At 43.3% G+C, this 25,793-nt stretch overlaps 1 protein-coding gene across 1 annotated transcript in view; it reads left to right on the forward strand.

Annotated features, from left to right (window-relative positions):
* The window catches only part of CCDC7 (coiled-coil domain containing 7), a 317,972-nt gene that overhangs the window by 259,477 nt on the left and 32,702 nt on the right, over positions 1-25,793 (forward strand). The window contains 5 exon segments of the mRNA XM_081343017.1: positions 1,756-1,863; positions 9,732-9,857; positions 12,787-12,888; positions 13,074-13,172; positions 14,841-14,945. Of these exon segments, the coding sequence (XP_081199143.1) occupies positions 1,756-1,863; positions 9,732-9,857; positions 12,787-12,888; positions 13,074-13,172; positions 14,841-14,945 (540 nt within the window).

The raw sequence follows: 25,793 nt of genomic DNA on the forward strand, positions 1-25,793 counted from the left end.
GCAGCAGAATATTTTCTTCAATAAATGATTCAAAACATGAAACGGGTCAACAAACAAGAGTCAAACAGATTAGCAAGAAAAGACCAGGATTCTCTTTGAATGTCTCCGAACGGTTGCCTTCAGCAACCAGCACTGCCCACACCTTCCCCTTTTATTATCTGTTCCAAGGCATGACTTCTCAATGCCTTCTCCTCCTTTCATTGAGTTGCCTCATAGATTTTCTCTGCTCTGCTTTGCTGGATTGCCTTCTGTTTCTAGCATCTCTGAACAGATTCAGCTGTGACTCCTCTGAGTCCGACACCACTTCCTCACACAGCTGAGCCTCATGAGGAACACGATTGAAGGGGCCAGGCTGAGAGTCCTGCAGTGCATCAGAGCCTCTCTCTGACACTGAAGGCTCTCCAAACCCCTCCTCCTCCTCCTCAGATTCCTCAGACTCAGCTGCTAGGAGCACAGGCTGACACTGAATCACAACACTTCCCTCACCCCCTTCAATATCATCTCTTCCCTCACCCCTTCAATATCATCTCTTCCCTCACCCCCTTCAATATCATCTCTTCTCTCACACCCTTCAGCATCCTCTCTTCTCTCCCCTTCAGCAGGACCCTGGCAATGCCTCGCTCTGCTCCAGCTGAATCTCTGCCTGAAGACTCGGTGAGGCCGCCTGCCACCCCCAATCAGCTGGAGCTGCATGTGCTGATCCTGGGCTCTCCTTAGAATCCAGGCAGGCAATGCCTTGTGCAGCTCCAGCTGAATCTCTGCCTGAAGACTCTGTGAGGCCACCTGCCACCCCCAATCAGCTGGAACTGTGCGTGCCAATCCTGGGCTCTCTTCAGGACCCAGGCATGCAATGCCTCGCGCAGCTCCAGCTCAATCTCTGCCTGATGACTCGGTGAGGTCGCCTGTCACTCCCAGTCAGCTGGAGCTGTGTGTGCCGATCTTGGGCTCTCAGCAGGACCCAGGCAATGCATTGCACAGCTCCAGCTGTCTCTACCCGAAGACTGCATGAGGTTGCCTGTTACCCCCAAGTCTGCCGCCAATCAGCTGGAGCTAGATCTAGATTCAAACTCACCGTCAGCCATGCTGCTGACAGCTTCCAATTCTACCAGGCACTGCAAGATTAATGCCTATGACTCTGCTAAGGCTGCCTTTGGAAGAACAAGGTTGCAACTTTTGACTTTTTCTCATTAAATTTCATTTGCTTCAAAATGAAATAGAAATCTAGTCCAGAACCTCATTTAAAACTTATTACTCAGATATCTGATCAACTGTATTAATTATTGACTTTCAGTTGAATCTGCTATATAGCTGATTTTTATTCCAAACTGAGAAAGGAATTTTGCATATTTACTTAAAGGAAAATACATTTGTTATGTTATTGGACTTATTTTTCTTTATGCTTTTTTCACATTGATTGTAGGCTTCTTCATAGATGCAATAGTTTAGGCCTGCTGTAAAAGGAATTGAAAGTATCAGAAATAAGAATTAAGCAAGATAAAATCTTGATTTCCTGTGGGATTCCTTCTTCACATTAACCAGTAAATAAACTTCCTGGTAAATTGATATTTTGAATCTTTTAGGCAGGGCTTTTTTCCTCATAGAACGCTCAGAACGGAGTTCCGGCACCTTTTTTGGATGGAACCTTGTAGGTTAGGCAAAGCAGGTTGTATGACATGTGTGAGTTCTGGCACCTTTTTCTTTTACAAAAAAAGCACTGCTTTTAGGCTAATAATTTTAAAATATTTCCTTTTATAGAAATACAAGCATTAACTGAGAAGAGAAGGTTGTATTTGGATAATATGGAATTAATGCTGAAAGATTTGAAAGTTTTGCAGGCTGCTGCAGTTACTCAGCCAGACAATGGTAAGTAATTAATTTTTAGTATGTTAATAGGCTAGGCACTTTTGTGTTTTCTCAGCAGTATTTTGTTTTAGTTTGTAAAATACATGTAAAAATTTAAATGCACTTTTGGTTGACAACATAGTACTAATAATGACAAAAATAATTCTCAGTTTAGTGTGGGGAAGCATCCAACAATGTTAATTCTTCTTGTAGTGTAGGAAAGCAAGAATCATATCTTGAGATTTGAGATTTATTAAATTTATATGCCGCCCTTCTCCCCAAGGACTCAGGGCAGCTCACAACAATAAAAAATTAAAAAACATAAAGTACAAAATTTAAAAAAGAATTAAACAATGGATGTAATAAATAAATGACAATTTAACCCAATAAAAGCCAAATGTAAAACCATAGTCAGTCCAGGCCCGCTTGTTGGAACATCCATGTCTTCAGGTCATGGCGGAAGGACTGAAGGTCAGGGGCCATCCGCAGCTCTGGAGGCAGTTCATTCCAGAGAGTTGGCACGCCCACAGAGAAGGCTCTCCCCCTGGGGGTCGCCAGCCAGCATTGCCTAGCCGACAGAACCCTGAGGAGGCCGACTCTGTGGGAGCGAACTGGGCGAAGGGAGGTTGACAATGGCAGCAGGTGGTCTCGCAAGTACCCTGGGCCTAAGCCATGTAGGGCTTTAAAGGTAATTACCAGCACCTTGAATCGCACCTGGAGGGGAACCGGAAGCCAATGCAGCTCGCGCAGGAATGGTGTAACATGGGAGTATCGAGATCCTCCCATAAGCACCCGTGCGGCCACATTTTGCACCAGCTGAAGCCTCCGGGTGCACTTCAAGGGCCCCACGTAGAGAGCATTACAGTAATCCAGGTGAGAAGTGACAAGGGTGTGGGTGACTGTGCATAGGGCATCTCGGTCCAAAAAGGGGCGCACCAGGCGAACCTGTGCAAAGGCCCCCCTGGTCACAGCAGTTAGATGGTCTTCCAAGTTAAGCTGTGAATCCAAGAGGACACCCAAGTTGCGGGCCCTTTCTGAGGGGGGCAGTACCTCCCCCTCATCAAGAGATGGAACATGTTGGACAATACGACATGCCAGTATCCACAGCCACTCGGTCTTGGAGGGATTCAGCCTGAGTCTGTTCTTTCCCATCCAGACCTGCACCGCCTCCAGGCACCGGGGCACCGGGCACCGGGACATCACATCAAGGGCATCACTGGGTTGGCTCTGGGTGGAGATGAACAACTGGGTGTCATCCGCATATTGGTGATACCTCACCCCAAAGACATGGATCATCTCAACCAGCGGCTTCATATAGATGTTAAACAAGAGTGGGAAAAGAACTGACCCCTGAGGTACCCTGCAAGAAAGGGGCCTCGGGGTAGATCTCTGCCCCCCTGCCAATACGAACTGCGAATGGCCCCAGAGGTAGGAGGAGAACCACTGTAAAACAGTTCCTCCCACTCCCAAACGCTTGAGCCGTTGCAGCAGGATACCATGGTCGATGGTATCAAAAGCTGCTGAGAGGTCAAGTAGGACCAGGACAGAGGAGCAACCCCTGTCCCGGGCCCGCCAGAGATCATCTACCAGTGCAACCAATACCATTTTCGTGGTGTAACCGGGTCTGAAACTGGACTGGTACGGGCCCAGATAGTCCGCTTCATCCAGGAATTGTGGAAGCTGACGTGCCACAACACTCTCAACAACCTTCGCTACAAAGTAAAGGTTGGAGACAGGATGATAATTATTCAATGAGGCCGGGTCTAGGGCAGGCTTCTTGAGAAGGGGTCTCACCACCGCCTCTTTTAAGGCGGAGGGGAAGACACCCTCTCCCAATGAAGCGTTGACAACTGCCTGGAGCCAGCCCCCTGTCACCTCCCCGGCGGCTGAAAGTAGCCAGGAGGGACATGGGTCCAATAAACAAGTTGTAGCACTCAGTTTATGCATAATCCTGTCCACATCATCCAAAGAGACAGGGTCAAACTCACCCCAAATGGTATAACCAAGACCTGCCCTCTTCACTCTGCCGGATTCCACCCAGTCAGAGTCCAAGCCAGTCCGGATCTGAGCGATTTTGTCCTGCAGATACTGTACATATTCCTCAGCCCTATCCTACCCTATCTTAATTGTTTTTAACTCTAGATTTGAATTGTTTTGGAGCAGTTTTCTGCAAATATGTGCAGGAAGAATTAGGAATTGATAAAAAAATTGTCTCCATTCTTTCTCTGATGACAGGTTTATGTCTCATTATACATCATATAGCTAAAGTTAGAACTGGCATTACAAATCTTGCTTCCACTTCTGTATTGCTATATGACAAAAGGATCCAGCAAACTTCTCACTTGCTTTTTAATCTCCCAAAGAGATAGGCATTTTACTAGAAGAAGAGGGTACCAGCCCATAGGTCAACTCTTGATAATGCTTCTTTTTTTAAAAAAAGAAACATTTTATTGATTTTTAATATAATCACCTTAATATTTGGTAAACAGCATGTTGTCTGGGTTAGTATTTAAAAAACAATAACAATTAATTTCTATAATTCTGTAGTCCAGTGATGGCAAACCTTTTAAAGACCAAGTGCCCAAACTGCAACCCAAAACCCACTTATGTATCATTGGGTGCTGGGTGGGTGTGGCCCATTGGGTGGGCATGGCCCATTGGGTGGGCATGGCCCATTGGGTGGGTGGGGCTGCAGGGGTAACAGCAGACTGGGTGGGACTAAAATGTCTGATCAATCAATTCCAACTTTGCAAGATCTTTTTTTCCCCATGAGAAGTTGAAATTGATTGAACCTTTTTTTTTTGCCCATGGCGGCAGAGGCCTAAAGCGAAAAGGTTTTATAAAGCCCAGCTGAAGGCCTAAGACTGGGGCGAAGACTTGCGTGCCCACAGAGAGGGCTCTGCATGCCATAGGTTCGCCACCACGGCTATAGTCCATATAATGACTTTGCTTGATTTTCTCCTCTTCCAATAATATTCTTTTTTGCCAGTCTTAAATTAATACAGTTCTTATTATTTGAATAAATGACAATTAAATATAGACATTTTTCTCATGTTTCTCTAAATAATAACCATATCAAAATAAAGCTTCTTTTCTAATTGCCTCATCATAGATCCTGTTTACAGAATTCTTATTTAAATTTGTTTTCCCCACAAAATTCAAAGCATTCTTATTGGTTATGATTTTCTCAAAATTAGTTACACTTAAGTATTTAAGTTTTTTTCTCATACAAGCCATCCCAATGCTTTTATATTTCTCATATCTTACAAAAAGAAAAAAAAACCAGAAAATATTTTTTTATATAAACCATCTCAACATTTTTATATTTCTCATGACAAAAAATAAAACACATAGGAAAAAAGAAAGAAAAAATACTATGTTACTTGAGGGGCTCATCCCTCTTAAACTAATCTTCGTTTATATCCAAAATCTTTCTATTTCTTTAACCATATTCAAACAGATGGTTTAATTTTTAAATATTTCCTCTGATAAATCCCAATATCTAATTTCTTAATTCTCATTTTAGCCTTTTTTTTTGCCAAACATCTTTCCTGATCAATTTGCTTCATGAATCAAAAAATCTTTCCATAATCTTAAAAGTGTTGTTGCAGATACAAAAGGCAAAACAGGTAAGATGTTTTTATAGGAAGGTTTCGGTCCTTCGTATTCATTGAAAATCTTTTCCTTCCTTTATTTCTTGATTTTATTTATCATTTTTTGTCTGTCAAGTTCTCATTGTTCTCCTGGCAGAATCCATTTTGTCAAATCTTTTTTCTTGTCTTCAAACTTATTTTGCAATCGTAGGGCATAGGCTACCTTTTCCATGTCCAGTATTTCCTGGGTTAAGTAATTATTAGGTTCCATGTTGAAATCTCTCCCCTGTCTTGTATTCAGTTGTCTTTTTTTTCTGCTCATTCTCGGTTTTTATTTTCTGAGAATTTTTGTGTTGTAAAGTTAAATTGAAGATGTGTTCATTTATATTTTCAAAGTTATTTTTAATTTCCTGATGGTTTGAGATCATTGTTGTTTGGATTAGTTGCAACATAGCATAGATCTTCTGGAAAGTATTTGTTTTTTCTTGGTATATTCTTTCTGCAGATCTCTGGTTTTCCATGATAGCTAAAAATCACAGTTTTCCTTTTTCTGCATATAGCTTTAGAGTCAGTTGAGTTGGTATCTGTAATCCAGAAAGGTCAATTCTTTTTTTTTAGAGTTTACAATTCTCACTTTGTAGATAGCCCAACATGTTTTCTTTCTTTTTTGTCACAGCTTTTCTCTCTGTTGTTAAGGCATTGAAAGTCACCAAAACCAAATTATCTTTTCCTGGGCTTTGCCAGTCCCTATAATAAAGCAACTGTTATTGTATATTTTCATCCACCACTAGGTGTCAGCACCAGTCAGTAATAGACAATTGTTTACTTCTATTTTCATGATTTAAAAAGAAAATCTTAACAGATTTCACTGATTTCAAACTTATCCAAATTAAGTCTTATATTCATTTCATTTCAGTATATTTCTGTTCCTCCTGAAAAGTTTAATTTGCCGCTTCCATCTGTAGGAGGGTGGGGCAAAGATCCCCCCTTTTCACTTTCGGAGGCTTTTTGCTTGTTGGGGTTTTTCTTTTTCTTTTCTCCCCCAGGAAATCAGTTTTCAAGTAGAAGAGAGAAAATCACTGTTATTACCTAGTTCAGGGGTCGGCAACCTTAAACACTCAAAGAGCCATTTGGACCCATTTCCCACAGAAAAGAAAACACTGGGAGCCATAAAACCCTTTTGACATCTAAAATGAAGATAACACTGCATATATGTTTTTTACCTTTATGCTATGTATAAAAAAACTAGTGTGTTGCATTTATGAAATCAATGAACTGCTACAAAGAAAACAAATTTTTATTTCTGTATGCAACAAAAACATTTTGAACTCCAAAAAAAGATGCTGGGTCGAAGGTTACTTTCAAATAAAATACTCAATGTCTATTTGAGTCCTCCTCGTATTTATGAAATAAAAAGCCAGTGCAAACTATAAAAACTACAAATAGGAAAATAGAAAAGAAAAAAATTGCGGGGGGGGGGAAGGACAGGAGAAAGAGGGAAAAAACCCCTTTCCCCTTGATCCCAACAGGTAAACACAATTTTAATAGGTTGTCTACCATCTTTAAATACAGCACAATTATACCCATACCTCATCTCTTAATTAAAAAAAACATCAAAATATTTCATTAAACATTCTTGACTAAAAGTATAGTAACGACAACCACATATATTCATATTCTCTCGCTCTCCCTCCCTCTCTCTCCCTCCCTTCTCTCTCTCTCTCTCTGTTTCCTTTACCTTGAGAAGAAACTGATTCAAAGGCTGAGAAATTTCATTCAGCCAATGTTGGGGGTTTGGAGAAAGCCTCCCTTGAAACCCCCTTTTTCGCAATAGACTCAGCTTCACCTGCAGCCAAATCACTTCCCTCTTCACACCTGGGAAGGTTCCTGATTTGGGGGAGGGAGTCCAAAAACACCCACAAACATTAAAACTGAAATTTGGCTCATAAGAAACACATCCTGCAGCAAGTTGTCCAGCATTGAGTTGTCTGTGGCAAGTTGACTCCCCCTGCCCCTCCATCCCAGGCAGAAGCTGCCATCAGGTAGTGGCCGGTTCCTGAGGCTGGGACAGAGGCTGGCTGGCTACAGGCAGAGGATGGTCTGGGGGGGGGATCTACCATCGAATCCCCCTCAAAGGCCCCTCTTGAGATTCCCCCAAAATTTCTTCTGTCCACCCTGCTCTGAAAGGGGGATTTGGGTTTGTCAGACTTCAGTTGGGGGGGGAAGCTTTTCCTTCAGGGGATTCTGGCAGTGATGGGGAGCAAGTGGCTGCCCCTCATTGGGGTCTTTTGCCCTTTCCTTATAAATGTCTCTTTGTGTTAATGCTGCCTAAAATTGTTGGGTTTTGCAGCCACCTCACACTTTGCACTTTTCCCTCTTGAATCTTCTGCTGGATTTTGCTTATTTGTGTATATTGTAGGTCACAAAGGCAAAAAAAGGGAAAGTGGAGAAATTTTCTCTCTCCAAATAAAACTTTTTGAAAAGTGATTGAAACACAGGAGAAAATTAGGAGAAAGATGGGTCTTGGCTTGAACCAATCAAGCTTTTCTTTTTCTTTTCTTTTCTTTTTTCTTTTCTTTCTTTCATGTATTTAAAACAGTGATTTTATTATTATTATTATTTTTAAAAAGATATCTGTGAATCAACACAGTATTATGGAAGGCATAGCATTCTTTCTTCCAGCATTCGGAAAAGTTTGTCCTCGCAGCTTTCAGTTTGCACCTTCATCCATTGTGGCATTTTTATTGATGTGACCCCTGGGGTGGGGAGGTGGATGGGCAGTGGTCATCCCAGAACCCCTCTTGCCACTCAGGGGCTTTGCTCCCCCCATGTTTATGTGTCTGGGGTTCCCAGGGTCAGCTGGGAGTGAGGCTGCTGTCCCAGCCATTGCCCACCATCCGGTCAGGTTCAAGAGCGAAATAAACTCCTGGGACTTTGTTTCTCCCAGAGCGCAACTGGACTGAGATTAAACCCACAGAGGCACAGAAGCAGCAGAGCCAGTTCTGGAGTTTTTGCATGAAAACAGCCTGGGTGAAGTCCCCTTTTTTCCCTTGGACCTCCATCTGCTCATTGTCCACCAATCAATTGCCTTTGTTTCGTTTTGGGAAGGATTGGAGGGCTTGGAAGTTTCCCTGCATTTGGCCTGGGTATGTCTGTTGTGTCCCAGACTGCGTGGGCTCACACACCTCCCTCCCTTCCCTCCCAAAACTCTCTTCCTGTCTAGAATCTGGGATCCCTTTGATCCCTCCCCCCCTGAAAATCCACCCACATATGTGTTTGGGGGTTGGGATGAGAATCCAGCCAGGTGTCTCTCCCCCCCTCTCTCTCCAATCTTCTGCTCACCTCACACTCTTTGGCAAGCTGAGACACCACGGACATTCTGATTGGGCTGGCTTTAAATCGGCACTCTTCTCCTGACCTTGCTGCGTCTCCCTCTTCATTCCCAGCAGTTGGGAGTCCAGCGCACCTTCTCTGCCAGCGGGGCCATTGGTATTGCCGGCTGGGGATTGCAGGGGCTGCACTCTCTCTGCTACGCTTCTCCCAGGGGGTGGGGTGCCTGGGCGCTGGATGGCCAGGTGAGCAAAAGATCAGAGAGAGAGAAGGGAAGCGAAGCGCAAGTGCCTCTCTCTGTCTCTGTCTCTCATTCTGCAAATGACAGAGGAGGACTGGGAGCCACAGTAGAAGGCTGAAAGAGCCACATGTGTCTCCAGAGCCACGGATTGCCAACCCGTGACCTACTTCCAAACATGTTGTTTACAGTCAGCTTAAAGTAGTGCTTTTGGGCTTCAGCTGCTTGTAGCTTGGGCTAGACTAGGAAGTTAAGCTATCCTTTCTCCTGCTGGTTTCTGGAGGGCTTTTCCCAAACTGATCGGCTGGGCCACTGTCTTTCTGCAATCAGCAGGACTTCCTTCTTTGTTGCCTCTACGGCTCATTTAGGGTCCCCTAGCAGGCAGAAATTGGCTTTAGGGTGCGGAGCCCCCCGATCACTCGGCTGCTGCACTACTGTGCAAAACCGGAAGCCCTCTTGATTCTGATCTACTTAGATCTACTTATGCTTCTAGAGATGTTTGTTCCAGGTATTATAAAATTTTACATTTTCCCCAAATTTCTGATTGCTCAATCAGCATTTGAGTGATGTGTTGCTGCTCTTGAATTTTTGCTGTTTTTATGATATTGCTAGTTTAATGTGTTTTATTTCAATTGCTTTTAATATATTACATTTTAACCTCTAGAAACTGCTTCTAGTCTATTTCTATGGTGTACATTTCTAAAAAAATTAATGTTCTTTATATGCAGAACAGATAGTTCGACTGTTAGCTGAGAAAAAAAGAATTTTGTTTGACAATCTGGAGAAAATTATTCAAGATGTGGAACAAGCACAAAACCTTGACTTAGAAAATGGTTTGATGAAAAGATCTGATGGTAAGATATTAATCTAAAATTGTAGGGAAATCTATTCATGTTATCTGACCTAGAAAGAGCATTGCCATAATCGAATACATTTTCTGCAGTTCTTTTTAAAGGATGTTGTTGTTGTTGTTAGCTGCGAAGTAGTGTCTGACCCATCGCAACCCTATGGACAATGTTCCTCCTGCCTTCCAATTCTTTGGCGCTCAGCCTTTCTTATGGTCCATCTTTCACTGCCTTACATTGCAACAGGGAAGACCATAGCCTTGACTATACACACTTTTGTTGACAGGGTGATGTCTCTGCTTTTTAGTGTGCTGTCTAGATTTGCCATGGCTTTCCTCTCGAGGAGCAAGCATCTTTTAATTTCTTGGCTACAGTCCCCATTTGCAGTGATCTTGGAGCCCAGGAAAATCAAATCTGTCACTACCTCCATTTCTTCCCCATCTATTTGCCAGGAATTGAAAGGGCCGGATGCCATGATCTTGGTTTTCTTAATGTTCAGTTTCAACCAAAGTTTGGCACTCTCCTTCTTCACCTGCAACACGAAGCTCTTTAGTTCTTCTTCACTTTCTGCCATTAGAGTGGTATCATCTGCATATCTTAGGTTGCTGATATTTCTTCCAGCAATCTTAATTCCAACTTTTGATTCATCTAGCCCTGTCTTTCTCATGATGTGCTCTGCATATAAGTTAAATAGGCAGGGCGACAGTATACAGCCTTGCTGGACTCCTTTCCCAATTTTGAACCAATCAGTGGTTCCGTGTCCAGTTCTCACTGTTGCTTCTTCGCCCACATATAGGTTTCTCAAGAGACAAGTAAGATGGTCTGGTACGCCCATCTCTTTAAGAACTTGCCACAGTTTGTTATGATCCACACAATCAAATACTTTAGCGTAGTCAATGAAGCAAAAGTAGATGGTTTTCTGGAACTCTAGCTTTCTCCATGATCCAGCACTGTTCATTTAAGAAGGCATTCTTATCTTTTCTAGCTATTCTCTGGAATTCTGCATTCAATTGGGTGTATCTTTCTTTTTCTCCCTTGCCTTTCTCTTCCCTCCTTTCCTCAGCTATTTGCAAAGCTTCCTCAGACAGCCATTTTGCTTTCTTGCATTTCTTTTTCTTTGGGATGGTTTTAGTTGCTACCTCTTGTACAATGTTGCGAACCTCTGTCCATAGTTCTTCAGGCTACTCCATTTCCTCTGAGGGATTCTTGCCTGCAGTAGTATACCTGATGGTCATCTGAATTAAAATCACCCATTCCTGTCCATTTTAATTCGCTGATACATAAGATGTTGATGTTCAGTCTTGTCATCTCTTGTTTGACCATATCCAGCTTTCCTTGATTCATGGATCTTACATTCCAGGTTCCTATGGAGAAAAAATCTTTATAGCATCGGACTTTCCTTTCACCACCAGACACATCCACAGCTGAGTGTCCTTTCGGCTTTGGCCCAGTCACTTCATTCTTTCTGGCACTACTAGTACTATCCCTTTGCACTTCCCCAGTAGCATATTGGACGCCTTCCGACCTGAGGGGCTCATCTTCCAGCGTCATATCGTTTTGCCTTTTAGTACTGTCCATAGGGTTTTCATAGCAAAGATACTGGAGTGGGTTGCCATTTCCTTCTCCAGTGGATCACGTTTTGTCAGAACTCTCTGCTATGACATTTCTGTCTTGGGTGGCCCTGCACGGCATAGCTTATAGCTTAATTGAATTACGCAAGCCCCTTCACCACGACAAGGCAGTAATCCATGAAGGGGGAAGTATTAGTAACACTTTATAAAACCCTAGTAAGACTACACCTGGAATACTGCAGCCAATTTCAGTCACCATATCACAAAAAAGATGTTGAGAGTTTGGGAAAAATTCAGAGAAGAGCAACTAAGATTATCAAGGGCCTGGAGACAAACATATGAAGAAGGGCTGCAGGATTTGGGTTTGGCTAGTGTAAAGAAAAGAAGAAATAGGGGAGATAAGATGGCAGTATTCCAGTATTTGAGGGACTGCCACAAAGAAGAGGGGGTCACATTATTCACCAGAGCACCAGAGGGCAGGACAAGAAACAATGGTTGGAAACTGATGAAAGAGAGAAGCAACCTGGAATTAAGGAGAAACTTCCTGACAGTGAGGACAATTAACCAGTGGAACAGCTTGCCTTCAGAAATCGTGGGTGCTCCATCGCTGGAGATTTTTAAAGAGGCTAGACAGTCACTTGTCTGAGATCGTATAGGTCCTCCTGCTTAAGCAGGGGGCTGGACTAGAAGATCTCCAAGATTCCTTCCAGCTCTGTCTATTATAACAAGCTTTTCACTTGTATGTCTACAATGCATTAGACCTCTACAATAGTTAAATAGAATTAACTATTTATAAATTTGCTTTTAAGGCAAAAAATAAACCTTATAGTCTTGTTATAAAGATTGTTAAAATGGATTTGGCTTGAAACTGATTTCAATGCAAAAACAATCTCTTTTCAATCTCTACTAATTTCTTCTCATTCAGCGCACACTGTGACCTTTTCTGTAGTCTGTCTGACCATTTTTCCATTTTTTATTTGTGTAGAATAGCAATATGCTCACTGTCCTCAATTTTCATTTAACACTGTGGTACCTCTTGATTTAGAAGAGCAAAAGTATACTCTTCCATTCATATGGAATAGAGCACTTTTTTTACCCGCAATCATATATGCGAAAAGATGTTTTAATGATTACTCTTACCAATAGGGAGTTTTTTTTCTTATTTCCACAACAATTCGTGTTATTCATGCAGTATTTTCTAAGTTAAAAATTATGTTTCTTTTGCTACGTTGAGAAATGCAGATATAACAATTGGTCCACTGCTTCCATTTCAAAATTTCAAAATGGAAGCAGTGAAGAACCTGAACTTTACTTTTAAATGCAATATTTAAACCAGAAATTCAATATGTGCCTTTCTAAATTTCTAGAGAGACAAATACATGAGCTGTTAATGTTTTCAACACTAGAATCAAAATTTTATGAACTGGAAGAAATGGAGGCTCTTTCATATAATCAGCTGGATGTTATGAGTAAGTACAGAATTAAATCTTGAATCATGTATAATATTTCATGAAGAAAGAAAAGTTCTTTAGAAGATAACCTACACAGTCACAATCTATTTAATGAACAAATATTTATTTATTTAAGAAAAATGCTATTGTAAAAAAGTATCTTAAATACATTGTTTCTTTTATTGTCATTTATTGTAATCTAGAAAAGAAAATGCACAATCTAAAAGAACAAAGAAAGAGTTCATTTGATAGACGTCATTTAATTTATCCCAAAGAGTATTCAGTAGAAAATATACTTGACAGTAAGTACAAACAATGGTATAGTTTCAATTTAGAACCATAATGAGCCCAAAATTCCTGTTGCTATGATAGTTATTAAGTGAATCTTCCCCCATTTTATGACCTTCCTTGCCACAATTGTTAAGTGAATCCGTTCAGCTGTGAAGGTAATAACATGGTTGTTAAGTAAATCTGGCTTCCCCATTGACTTTGCTTGTCAGAAGGTCAAAAAAGGTGATCACATGACCCCGGGACACTGCAGGTGTCATATATACGAGCCAGTTGCCAAGTGTCCAAATTTTGATCAGGTGACAGTGGAGATTCTGCAACAGTCATAACTATGAAAAATGGTCATAAGTCACTTTTTAGTGACTTTGAACAATCACTAAATTGAACTGTTATAAGACAAGGAGTACCTGTATTTGAATTAATGTATAAAAATAAATCTAGTAGCCATCAAGTTCAACCTAGCAATCAAATTTCTGCTTTTCAGCATGCATCTAAGGACTTAATCTTGAATTAGTGTGGACCATGTCCATAATTTGGAACTTTATTTAGATACCCCCTCATCCCCCCCAAGCATATAGATTGATTTTATATTGGTATTGTGGTGAAATAATGGCTTTTTGAAGATGGATTTAGCCTTTTCCTTCTGTTGATCCTAAAAGGTAACTTGGAGTATTATGTAGAATGTAAGCTCTGAAAACATGTCATGCCATTGACCTAAGTCCCAATTAACTTTAACTAATTTTAGGCTCCCTTTTTGTTTAAATAAGAAATAATTGATAGTCTAAGTAAGATTTGAATAAAATCCACAGATTTCTTTACAATTATCTTTATAATCATGAGGCCAAACCCTGTAATGAAAGAAGGCAAAATATTCATAATATACAGGATAAATAACTATAATAACTACCTTAAAAGCAGTGCCTCTGCTACTTATAATCCATAGTAACATTATATTATGCTAAATTTTGGATCTCTCTCCACCATGTGATATTTCATCATTTTATACTGATTCTCAGATGATAATTATACATATTTTGCCTGGTTCTTTTAAATAGTTTCCACTGTCATTACATAATACTATATTTTTCATACTTACATGATCTTTGTTTATTCCAGTCAATATTACTTTGTAAATGTCCATTAAAGCTTATTGAGAACAGATACCTAACCTAAGATGCTTACAGTCAAAAGGTCACCATGAGAAAAAACAGAGGAAGAGGAATTAAAGAAGCTTCTGAACTGAACTGAAGAAGCTTCTTGGATGAGAAGTAAAATGCTTTCAAGGAAAAATCCAAGAAAGTCCAGTTGCCTTTTAAAAACCATGTTTGAAACAGAAGACTGTAAAAGCAAGCTAGATACAGGCTTAGTTATAGTCATATATATAAACTAGAAAATTGTGAATATGTTCTTCAAAAAAATGGGCCTTGAGTATTGATTTTAAAAGGGGGAGTAATAACATATTTTACATCTAAAAACCATTAGTTTTGTTGGAGTTTCATACTGTGCAATAGAGGATAAGAAGTAAAATTAGTTGAAACAAGAAGCTTTTTTTACTAAGAATAAAAAGCTTCATGTAACAGTGGTAAACATGGCTCTTATATTCTTACAACAGATAATATATTGTTATCAACACATATTATGTGAATTTAACACTTGAGTGATGATTATTCTTTTGTTTTTAGGGCAAAAAGAAGCAATAAAAGAATTTTTCCGACAGAGAAAACATTTGTTTTCATATCTGCAATCAAGTATTGAAGATCTGCAACAAAAAAACATTATTTGGCAAGGTATGCCTGGTAAATACAAAGTTATTATTTCTGGATATCATTTTTGGGATGTTTTAAGACAAGCAAGTGATTGTGTCTTTCAAAAAAGCTTCACAGATAAATACATATTGTTTGTATTTGTTTTTCCATAAACCAATTTTAATGAAGGGAGGGTGATCAAGATATGACTTTCCAGATGGAAGTTTCCAATAATTTCCATCACATATTTACCTTAAAAATTTCCATTAAAATAATTGATAATCCTTGTGTATTTTGTGAGCACCTCTTATGAAAAATAACATATATCCCCAAAATAATAAGTGTCTATATCAGGGGTGTCAAACTCAATTTCATTGAGGGCCGCATCAGCATTGCAGTTGCCCTCGGGGGGCTGGCTGGGTGTGGCCAGGGTGGGCGTGGCCTACTGGGTGGGCATGGCTGGAGTGCGTATGGCCTACTGGGTGGGCATGGCCAGCTCTACATCATTTGTGTCAAGGGTGCCTATGGGGGCCTGGGCAGGAGTGGGACAGATCTGAGGGTCTCTGGCAGGAGATGGGACCAGGGAAGTGTCAAGGCATGGTCCACTGGAGGAGCCTCATTGTTCCTCTCAGGCCATGGGGGCTGGATGGTGGCGTGGAGGTCAAATGCCTAGCCCAGCCCTCAAGCACCCACTGCACTAAGCCCAGCCCCACTTCCCCAAGGGGGTGCCCAGCTGCATTTACTTCCTCCTCAAGGCTGCTGCTGCTGTGCTTGGTCTCCTTAGCCGGGTTGCTCATGATGACTAGGAGGGCAAAATCAAGAGGGAGGCCCATTCCCTCTCCATGTGAGGAGACCTGGCTTTGTATCCAAAGCTTCCTTAGCAATAGGGAGACCCCCCCAGGATAGGCCAGGAGGAGGAGGCAAGGGGATGGTGAAAAGGCATCAGGGCAGGACTAAGGTAGGACTTCTCTCAGACCTTCCCTCTCCTTCCTTCCTTCCAAAGAACAGAGTGGTGGGAAAATATTTGAGATGAGGGAGGGAGAAAAACAGGCAAGAAACACAGCTGGGGAAGTGTCATCCTTTGTGAAGAATGAAGAAATGCACCATTGCCTGGAAATGGCCAGCATATGGCCCTCGCCTACTTCACATATCCGGCTTGGTGGGCTCTATGGGAGGGGATGCCATGAGCAGCGTGTGAGTCAATGTTACCTGCGCAATGCTGCCCAGCCCCTAGCCTGCCCGGTTTTGGCAGGTAGCAGGGTGCTCTACTCACAGTGCCGAGAGGCTGAGCCGGGTGGCATGAATCTGAAGAGAAGCACAATGCTGCCCAACCCCTAGCCTGCCCGAAGTAGGCAGGGCCATGTGCTGGCCACTTCCAGGCGATGGTGCATTTCTTCATTCCTCACAAAGGGTGATACCTCCCCAGCATGCGCCGAGGGGGCAGTGCCGACACGGCATGGGCCGTTCCCTCGCTGTTTCCAGATGGCCTTGTGGAGCTAAGACTGAATGTATTTCAGCATAGATGACCATCATGAAATTGTACATTGGCTCCTGGCCAGCCTGGGCCAGGGCCAAGAGAGCAGAGGCTGTTCCCTTACTGTTTCCAGGATGGCTTCGCGGGCCACATGAAACCACTTTGCGGGCCGCATCCGGCCCCCAGGCCTTGTGTTTGACATGTCTGGTCTATATTGAGAACAACCTTCATATTTCACTATGTTAAAGAGTAAGAGTTACTTAAAGTTTTTTTTGTGATTCCAAAAACAAAGAAGAAATGCTGTTACATTTAAAGTTAAGAAGAGAATAGCAAGAATAATATTTGGACAGAATGTAATCAGTGACCAAATAATATTGGTGCACAACCATTTAATATGACAACCATACAAATTTATTCTTCAACCAATGATGCAGAAGAAGGGGAAGTTGATGAGTTTAATGACAACTCCAATTTGTTGTAATGGAGGTGCTGCTTGTGATTGAGACTGGAAACCAAAGTTGGAAACATGAAAGAAGAAAATATAATTAGGTTATGTGGTTGCCTTGACTATGACTGTCAGAACTTCTGACCAAAATTCTGACCACATAACAAATCCAGTTTTAAAACTATTTTTACAGCAGTCATTAAACAAACAGACAGGTTTGAATGCAAACTATTCTCCTGAATGGGTGTTTTTTCCCCAGAAAAAGGCAAAAAATTCTGAACATTGGCAAAAACCATGGCAAATTATGGTCATATGATTTCCGGATACTGCAACCAGTTGTAAATGTGAACCAATTGTCAAGCACCCAAAACGCAGTTATGTGATTGCATGAGTGTGGGCGTATGCATGACATTTTACAATGGCCAGAAGATTTATAGGCTATAAAGTCCTTCCCAAGGCTATCATAACTTTGAATAGTCATTAAATGACCAGTAGTAAATTAGACCATTTGTATTGCTTCTACTTAAATTATTATCCTTGAATGATTGTCATATTACTAATCTTTCTATGGAAAGAATTACAGGACGAAACTATAAGACTAAATATTTTTGTTGTGTATTCTCTACCTATTGTAGTTGTGGTGAGGAGGGTAGTTAATTATTTCTAACATGTATGTTTTAACAGAAGGGGACCTTAATGATGAGGTTGCTTGATTTCTTTTTGTCTATTGAGTCTTGATTATAACCCCAGACCTATTATTATACAGTATACTATTTCAAGTGCTTGTCATATAAGACCAACTGAGATTTGACAGTTTCATTGCTCTCATTTCCTTCCATGAAAGTTATATTTTTGAACAGATTTTATTAAGCATTAATTATTTAATCTTAATTAAAATAAAACCCTCTTCCTAAAAAAGATTGACTTATGATCACAATTGAGCCCAAAACTTCTGTTTATTTATTTATTTATTTAATTTCTATACCGCCCTTCTTCTGAAGGACTCAGGGCGGTGTACAGGGCAATAAAATGCAATAAAAAACAATATACAAAAGTTAAAATAAGAATTAAATAGAATAGCCCAATTGCAGTAAAAAGTTAATTAAAATTACAATTAAAATACCCCAAACCCATCAGATCAGGCCGGCTTGTTCAAATAGGTGAGTTTTCAGGTCATGGGGGAAGGAGTGAAGGTCAGGAGCCATCCGGAGCTCAACCGGTAAATGATTCCAAAGGTCTGGCGCGCCCACAGAGAACGCCCTCCCCCTGGGGGCCGCCAGCCAACACTCTCTGACCGACAGCACCCTGAGGAGGCCCTCTCTGTGGGAGCGCACTGGACGAAGGGAAGTTGACACCGGCAGCAGGTGCTCCCGTAAGTAATCCGGACCCATGCCATTTAGGGCTTTATAGGTCATCACCAGCACCTTGAATCTCACCCAGAGGGCAACTGGAAGCCAATGCAGCTCGTGGAGTAGAGGTGTTACATGGGAGTATTGGGAGACCCCCAACACAACTCGTGCAGCCGCATTCTGCACCAGTTGAAGCCTCCAAGTGGTCCTCAAGGGCAGCCCCATGTACAGAGCATTGCAGTAGTCTAAATAAGAGGTCACGAGCGCATGAGTGACTGTACGCAAGGCATCCCGGTCCGGATAGGGTCGCAACTGGCGCACCAGGCGAACCTGGGCAAAGGCCCCCCTAGTCACCTCTCCTATATGATCTTCCAGGGAGAGCTGTGAATCCAGGAGGACACCCAAGTTGCGAGCCCTATCTACGGGGGGTAATACCTCACCCCCCATGGTTAAAGATGGAATAACCTGAATTTCCCAAGATGCCGGCATGTACAACCACTCAGTCTTGTCGGGATTAAGTCGAAGCCTGTTCCTCCCCATCCAGACCTGAACCGCCTCCAGGCAACGGGACATCACATCGAGGGCATCACTGGGGTGGTTTGGGGTGGAGATGAAAAACCACGAATGATCTCACCCAGTGGCTTCATATAGATGTTGAACAGGAAAGGCGAGAGGACCGACCCCTGAGGAACTCCACAAACGAGAGGCCTCGAGGCCGACCTCTGCCCTCCTGCCAGCACTGACTGCGGACGTCCCAGGAGGTAGGAGGAGAACCACTGCAAAACAGTGCCTCCCAACCCCCTGAGATGCCGCAGTAAGATACCATGGTCGATGGTATCGAAAGCCGCTGAGAGGTCTAATAGGACTAGGACAGAGGAACAACCCCTGTCCCGAGCCCGCCAGAGATCATTCACCAGCGCGACCAATGTCGTCTCCGTGCTGTACCCGGGCCTGAAGCCCGATTGGTATGGGTCCAGATAATCAGCTTCCTCCAGGAACAGAGGGAGCTGATGCGCCACCACGCTTTCAACAACCTTCGCAAGAAAGCAAAGGTTGGAGACCAGACAATAGTTGTTCAAAATAGCTGGGTCCTGGGCAAGCTTCTTGAGGAGGGGTCTCACCACCGCCTCCTTCAAGGCGGTGGGAAAGCTACCCTCACTCAAAGAAGCAGTTATCACTGCCTGGAGCCAGCCTTGTGTCCCCTCCCGAGCTGCATAAACCAGCCAGGAGGGGCACGGGTCCAATAAACACGTGGTGGAGCTCAGCCTCCTCATGATCCTGTCCACATCTTCTGGAGTCACAGGATCAAACTCTTCCCAGATAACATCACCAAGACCGCCCATGTCGCCACCGTCAGACTCTGCCCAGTCGGAGTGCAGACCGGTCCGGATCCGAGCGATTTTGTCCGACAGATGTTGGCTAAACTTCTTGGCACGGCCCTGCAAGGGCTCCTCCCTCACCTCCTGATTAAGGAGGGGCGGGTCACCCTAAACAGGGCGGCCGATTATCTGCAGACGCGATGAGGGTAGCAAAGTAGTTAGACCTTGCCGTCCTCATCGCCGCGAGATAAGACCTCATAGAGGACCTTAGTTGCAATCGGTCGGATTCAGACTGGCTGGATCTCCAACAGCTCTCTAGGCTTCCACCAGGGCATCGGCCGAGCTGTGAGCGAAGGCGGCAGGTGGGGACCCGAGTGCCACCTGGAACCGCTCAGGGTCCATTAAGCGCCTAGGGCGGAACCATCTTTTTGGTTCCGTAACCCCGCGACGGGGAGTGGCGAAACGAAAGACCAGCCACAGGAGATGATGATCGGTCCATGACAGGGGCATAATAATTGGAGAACCCCCACCCAGATCATCTAACCATCGTCCAGATAGAAAAACAAAATCGAGCGTGTGACCCCTCCCATGAGTCGGGCCCTGAATTACTTGCATCAGGTCCATGGCCGTCATGGAAGCCATGAACTCCTGAGCCAACTCAGATGATCCCCCCAGGGACGGCAGATTGAAATCCCCAAAAATCATAATTTTGGGGAACTCAATCACCAACCCCGAGAGGATATCGAGAAGCTCAGTCAGGGCTGCTGCTACGCGACTAGGTGAAAGGTACACCAGCAGCAAGCCCAACTGAGCCCTAGGGCCACATCTCAGGAGGAGAGACTCACACCCGGATATTTGGACAACAGTGGCCTCCCGCGGACATAAGGTCTCCCTCACAACTACCGCCACACCCCCGCCCCTACCCTGAGCCCAAGGCCGGTGAAGCACCTGGAAACCTGGTGGGCAGAGATCAATCAGAGGGACACCACTCTCTGGGCCCAACCAGGTCTCCGTAATTCAAGCCAGGTCCGCACGCTCCTCCTCAACCATATCTCGGATGAGAGGAGCCTTATTAACTACGGTCCTGGCGTTAAAATACACAAGCCTGAGCTCAGGTGGCTGCTCATCCTCGTTCCCAGAACCACGGGTCGAAACCAGAGAGTCGGAGCACATCACCACTTGAAGGCAGCGGGGACACGCTCCCGGGTATCCATACGGCCCTCTGTTCGATCGCCTGCTGCCATTCCCTAATGTCGTGGGGATAGATAATCCCACACACCGCTCCGGGGCCCTGGAGGCACCCAGCCCAGGCCCCATTCCACCGTGTTCTGTCCTGAGCCTGGCCTGAATAGCAGTTGGTGGATACCCCCCAAATTCCAACCAAACCCGCAATCCCTCCCCCCTCCCTAACCCTTTAAAATGTTTGGATAAAAAACAAACCAGGGGCCTCTTATTGAATTTATAACGAAGGCTCCTATCCCTGCCCAACCATCTCTCAGGGTCCCAATAATTGGGCCCGTCATCAAGAGGAGAGGTAAAAACAGAGGCGGGTCACACCCAGGAAGGGGGGGCACCCCTGAGAGCGAATAAGTCTGTGCTGGAATAAAATAGGCGAGCCATTGTCCAAGTAGGTCCAGCAAGGCAGTCCCATAATCAGTGAGGATCTAAAAACAGAAGGTCAATGAATATCCAGTCCACCAGCTCCTCTGCCACTTGAGCTGGGTAACCTCCTGGGTAACCTCCGAAACAGGTCGGCCACCGCCCTCTCACGGCGGTCACAGGGCTATCAGGGAGCGGAACGAGATACACACCCTGGGTAAGGCATACCCCCGTAGATCTCTCACCTCTAGGGAGGGTAGCAGGTGGTATAACTGAGCCACTCTCTCACAGTGACTCAACCCCGGGACCTTCTGAGTCCTATGGGGTCAGGGAAGAAAAGAGAAGTTGGGCAACAATTAACCAAGGCATAAAAAGCCTGCTGAATGACATGATAAAAGATGTTCCGGCTGCAAAAATCCTTCTCCATAACAAGAAAGGTTAGGTAACAAACGGGTCCAACACCGGCCGGCGAAGTTCCAACAGCTCGAGTCCAGCTGGCCCCACGAAACACAGGCGACACGAAGATGACCTGTGCTGCCCGATGGTCAGCGACACGAACCGCCAGCTCTCCAACTCCAGGCCGTGGGTCCCCATGTCGGAACGGCTGCGGGAATGGCCGCGGAGCAGCCGCAACACTCCAGGTCACCTTCCCGCCAGCTGCTCCAAACATCAACGCCATTCTTCCTCCATTTACCAATCTTCCGCCATTCCGGAAACCGCTCTAGGCCGCAGCTCCATCGGCTCCGAAAATCAGCTGTTCGGAGCCCTGCAAGCCGCGGCTCCTCCAGAGGCCCTCCGAAGGATGCCGGAACTCACAAGGCCCGTTTTCAAGAACGGAGGCCTGCACCACTAAGAACAGCGTCGACAGCCTTTCTTCTGTCCATCCCACCTAGCCCAACACAGAGGGCGAAGCACCAGCACCAGCACCTCTGCAGGACTCCCGAAAACTCCAGGGACGCCAGAATAGCCAGACCTCTCCGTGGAGCTCAGCCGAGCACGTCCGCCATCTTGGGCATGCGCAGATTGTTGCTAAGTGATTTTGTTAGGTGAATTTTGCCCATTTTATAACCTTTCTTGCGACAGCTATTAAGTAACTCACTGCAATTGCTAAGTTAATAACATGGTTGGTAAGTGAATCTGGCTTCCTCATTGACTTTGTTTGTCACATGAACTCAACCATCATAAATATGAATCAGTTGCCAACCATCACAATTTTGTTCATGTGACGATGAGGTTTCATCAGTATGAAAATGGCCATGTTACTTTTTTCAGTGCCCTTATAACTGAATCGTCACTAAATGAACTGATATAAGTTGATGACTACTCGTATCAAACAGAAAAAGAAATTGATTTGAGTAAATACAGTAATCTTCAATTTACAACAGAACTTGTGACTCCTCCTTGAGGAGCAGGTGGTGGGGGTGACTAGGAGAGTCTTTGCACAGCTTCAGTTGGCCGTTCCTGGATCAGGACTCTTTCGTTTAGTCATTCAAGCTCTAGTCATCTCTCATCTGGACTATTGCAACGTGTTCTACATGGGACTACCTCTGAAATGCATTCAGAAACTTCAGTTGTTAAAGAGAGTGAGGTAGTCCAAGCAGTTTTGGAATCCCTAGAATGGCCCATGTTACACTGCTGCTCTGTGAGCTGCACTGGCTCCTGGTTTGTTTCCAGGTAAAATTCAAGAGGCTCAGCCAATCTCAATGTATATATGTTGTACTTTGATAATAAAGGTTCATTCATTCATTCATTCATTCATTCATTCATTCATTCATTCAAGTTAAAAACCCTCCATGACACAGGTCTTGGTTACTTGATAAACCATATTTTCTCACTAAGACAAGCCTGTCCCACTCATGCTGGCTGGGGAAGCCTGCTGTGGTTTCTGTTAGCCAGGGAATTCCACCTGGCAGGATCCAGGAGAAGAACTCTGCTTGCTTTAGTGCCTGCTCTCTAAAACATTGTGACCCACCCTCCCATCTGAGGTCTGTACCCACCCTCCTGTCTTTCCATAAGAGCTTGAAGACTTAGCTGTGCCAGTTGGCCTAGGGTCTCAATGGAAAGTATTACACTGAATGTGTTAATAGCATCCTGCTGCCTCCCCGTCCATCTTTTAATCATATTGTTATATTTTCATTGTTTTACTGTATTTACATTTTTTTGTAATTTTAAATTTTTACTGTTATAAGCCATCCAGATTAGTCCCATGGTGAGATGCATGGCAAATAAATTTAATAAATAAATATGCTTATGTTGTCTAATGTTTATTGATGCAAGTCTCTGCAATGTGTACTATAATTTTTAAGTGGTCTTAAAGGCTAGAGCTTCAGCTATCCAGTCAGATGGTGATGAGAATATGACTTAAAGTTCTGCCCTTGGTAGGATTCTAGGTGACATACAGTTTAGAGTTAGGCTCTAAAAGACAAGCTCCACCAGTCAATCCAGTAGGAATCTTTCACTCTAAAAGGACTCTCAGTCCAAGTCTTGCTCTCTTTCTTGTTACAACACTGGAACAAACAAAATAACCTCAATGAACAAATACAGTAGCAAAAACTCCTAATTTGGATTCACTTTCAACTTGTTTTTATCCATTCGGCCTCTATCAGTGTCCAGATAGACTAGACTTAACAAGCACCAGCAGCTTAGATACACTTAGGTATCATCAGTATACAGTTTATACCACTTCTTGAATTAATCTTTTACTACCCACCCATGACCATCTCAACAACTTTCCCTAGAAAGGAAGATCAGAGACAGGGCAACAGTTTTCAAGTTTGCCTGAATGCAAAGATAACCTTTTTTGTCTCATATAATCCTCATTAAAACATTTAAAAACATTTGAAAGTAGTTTTGTTAATACAAATTCACACACATACAGACTAATGTGTACATTATATGTATATATGTACAAAATAACAATAACAATAATAATAATAATAATAATAGAGTTGGAAGGGACCTTGGAGGTCTTCTAGTCCAACTCAAGCAGGAAACCCCATATCATTTCAGACAAATGGTTGTCCAGCATCCTCTTAAAAACCTCCAGTGTTGGAGCATTCACAGCTTCTGGGTGTTCCACTGATTAATTGTTCTAACTGTCAGGAAATTTCTCCTTAGTTCTAGGTTGCTTCTCTCCTTGACTAGTTTCCATCCATTGCTTCTTGTCCTGCCTTCGGCGGGGCTTTGGAGAATAGCTTAACTCCCTCTTCTTTGTGGCAACCCCTGAGATATTGGAACACTGATATCATGGTGCCCCTAGTTCTTCGCTTCATTAAACTAGACATACCCAATTCCAGCAATCATTCTTTATATGTTTTAGCCTCCAGTCTCCTAATCACCTTTGTTGCTGTTCTCTGTACTCTTTCTAGAGTCTCAACATCTTTTTTACATTGTGCTGACCAAAACTGGATGCAGTATTCCAAGTGTGGCCTTATCAAGGCATTGTAAAGTGGTATTAACACTTCACATGATCTTGATTATATCCCTCTATTAATGCAGCCTAGCACTGTGTTGGCTTTTTTGGCAGCTGCAACACACTGCTGGCTCATATTTAAATGATTGTCCACTAGGACTTTGAGATCCCTGTCACAGTTACTACTACTGAGCAAGATATTATCTATACTGTACCTGTGCATTTGGCTTTTCTTGCCTAAATGTAGAACCTTACTCTTCACCACTGAATTTCATTTTGTTAGATAGGACCCAATGTTCAAGTCTGTCAATATCCTTCTGTGTCTTAAGCCTATCTTCTGGAGTTTTGGCTATTCCTGCCAACTTCGAGTTGTCTGCAAATCTGGACAACTGGACATTTGGATGAGGAGATAGAGTTCCCCATCTATCTCCTCATCCAAATCATTGATGAAGATGTTGAAGAGCACTGGGCCCAAAACAGAGCTCTGGGGCATACCACTACACACTTCCCTTCATGTAGATGCAGTTCCATTGAGGACCACATGCTGAGTACAGCTGGTCAGCCAGCTATGAATCCATCTGGTGATGAAGCTGTCTAACCCACATTTTTCTATCTTATCAAGTAATAGGTTGATTATCAAATGCCTTACTGAAGTCCAAGTAAATTACATCCACAGCATTCCTCTGGTACACTAATTTTGCCACCTAGTCAAAGAATGCAATACGTTTTGTCTGGCATGCTCTGTTTTTGACAAACCCATGTTGGCTTTTGATAATGACTTTGTTTGCCTCTAGGTGTTCACTGATTCATTGCTTGATTATCTTTTCCAGAATCTTCCCAGATATTGAAGTCAGGCTGATAGGTCTGTAGTTTCCTGGATCTATTTTTTTTTCTTTTTTGAAGATGGGAACTACATCAGCTCTTTTCCAGTCCTCTGGTAGTTCCCCAGTGTTCCAAGATGTTTGAAAGATATAATTCAGTGGTTCTGAGATCACATGTGCCAGTTCCTTGAGAACCTTGGGGTGTAATCCATCTGGTCCTGGTGATTTGAACTCGTTGAGGGTGAACAGGTGCTCATTTACCATTTTCTTGCCTATCTTAACTTGTGTTTCTAATCTGTTTTTACAGTACTGTTTTTGATAGGTTGGACTGTTTTTTCCTTTTGTGTAAATATGGATGGAAAAAATCCAGTTGAGTAGTTCTGCTTTCTCTCTGTTGCTTGTCACCTTCTTGCCACTTTTTCCCACCAATGGATCAATCATTTGTTTAACTTTTTTCTTGCTTTTTACATG

Source organism: Vipera berus (genome assembly GCF_964194415.1).
Source record: "Vipera berus genome assembly, chromosome: Z".
Lineage (NCBI taxonomy): Eukaryota > Metazoa > Chordata > Lepidosauria > Squamata > Viperidae > Vipera > Vipera berus.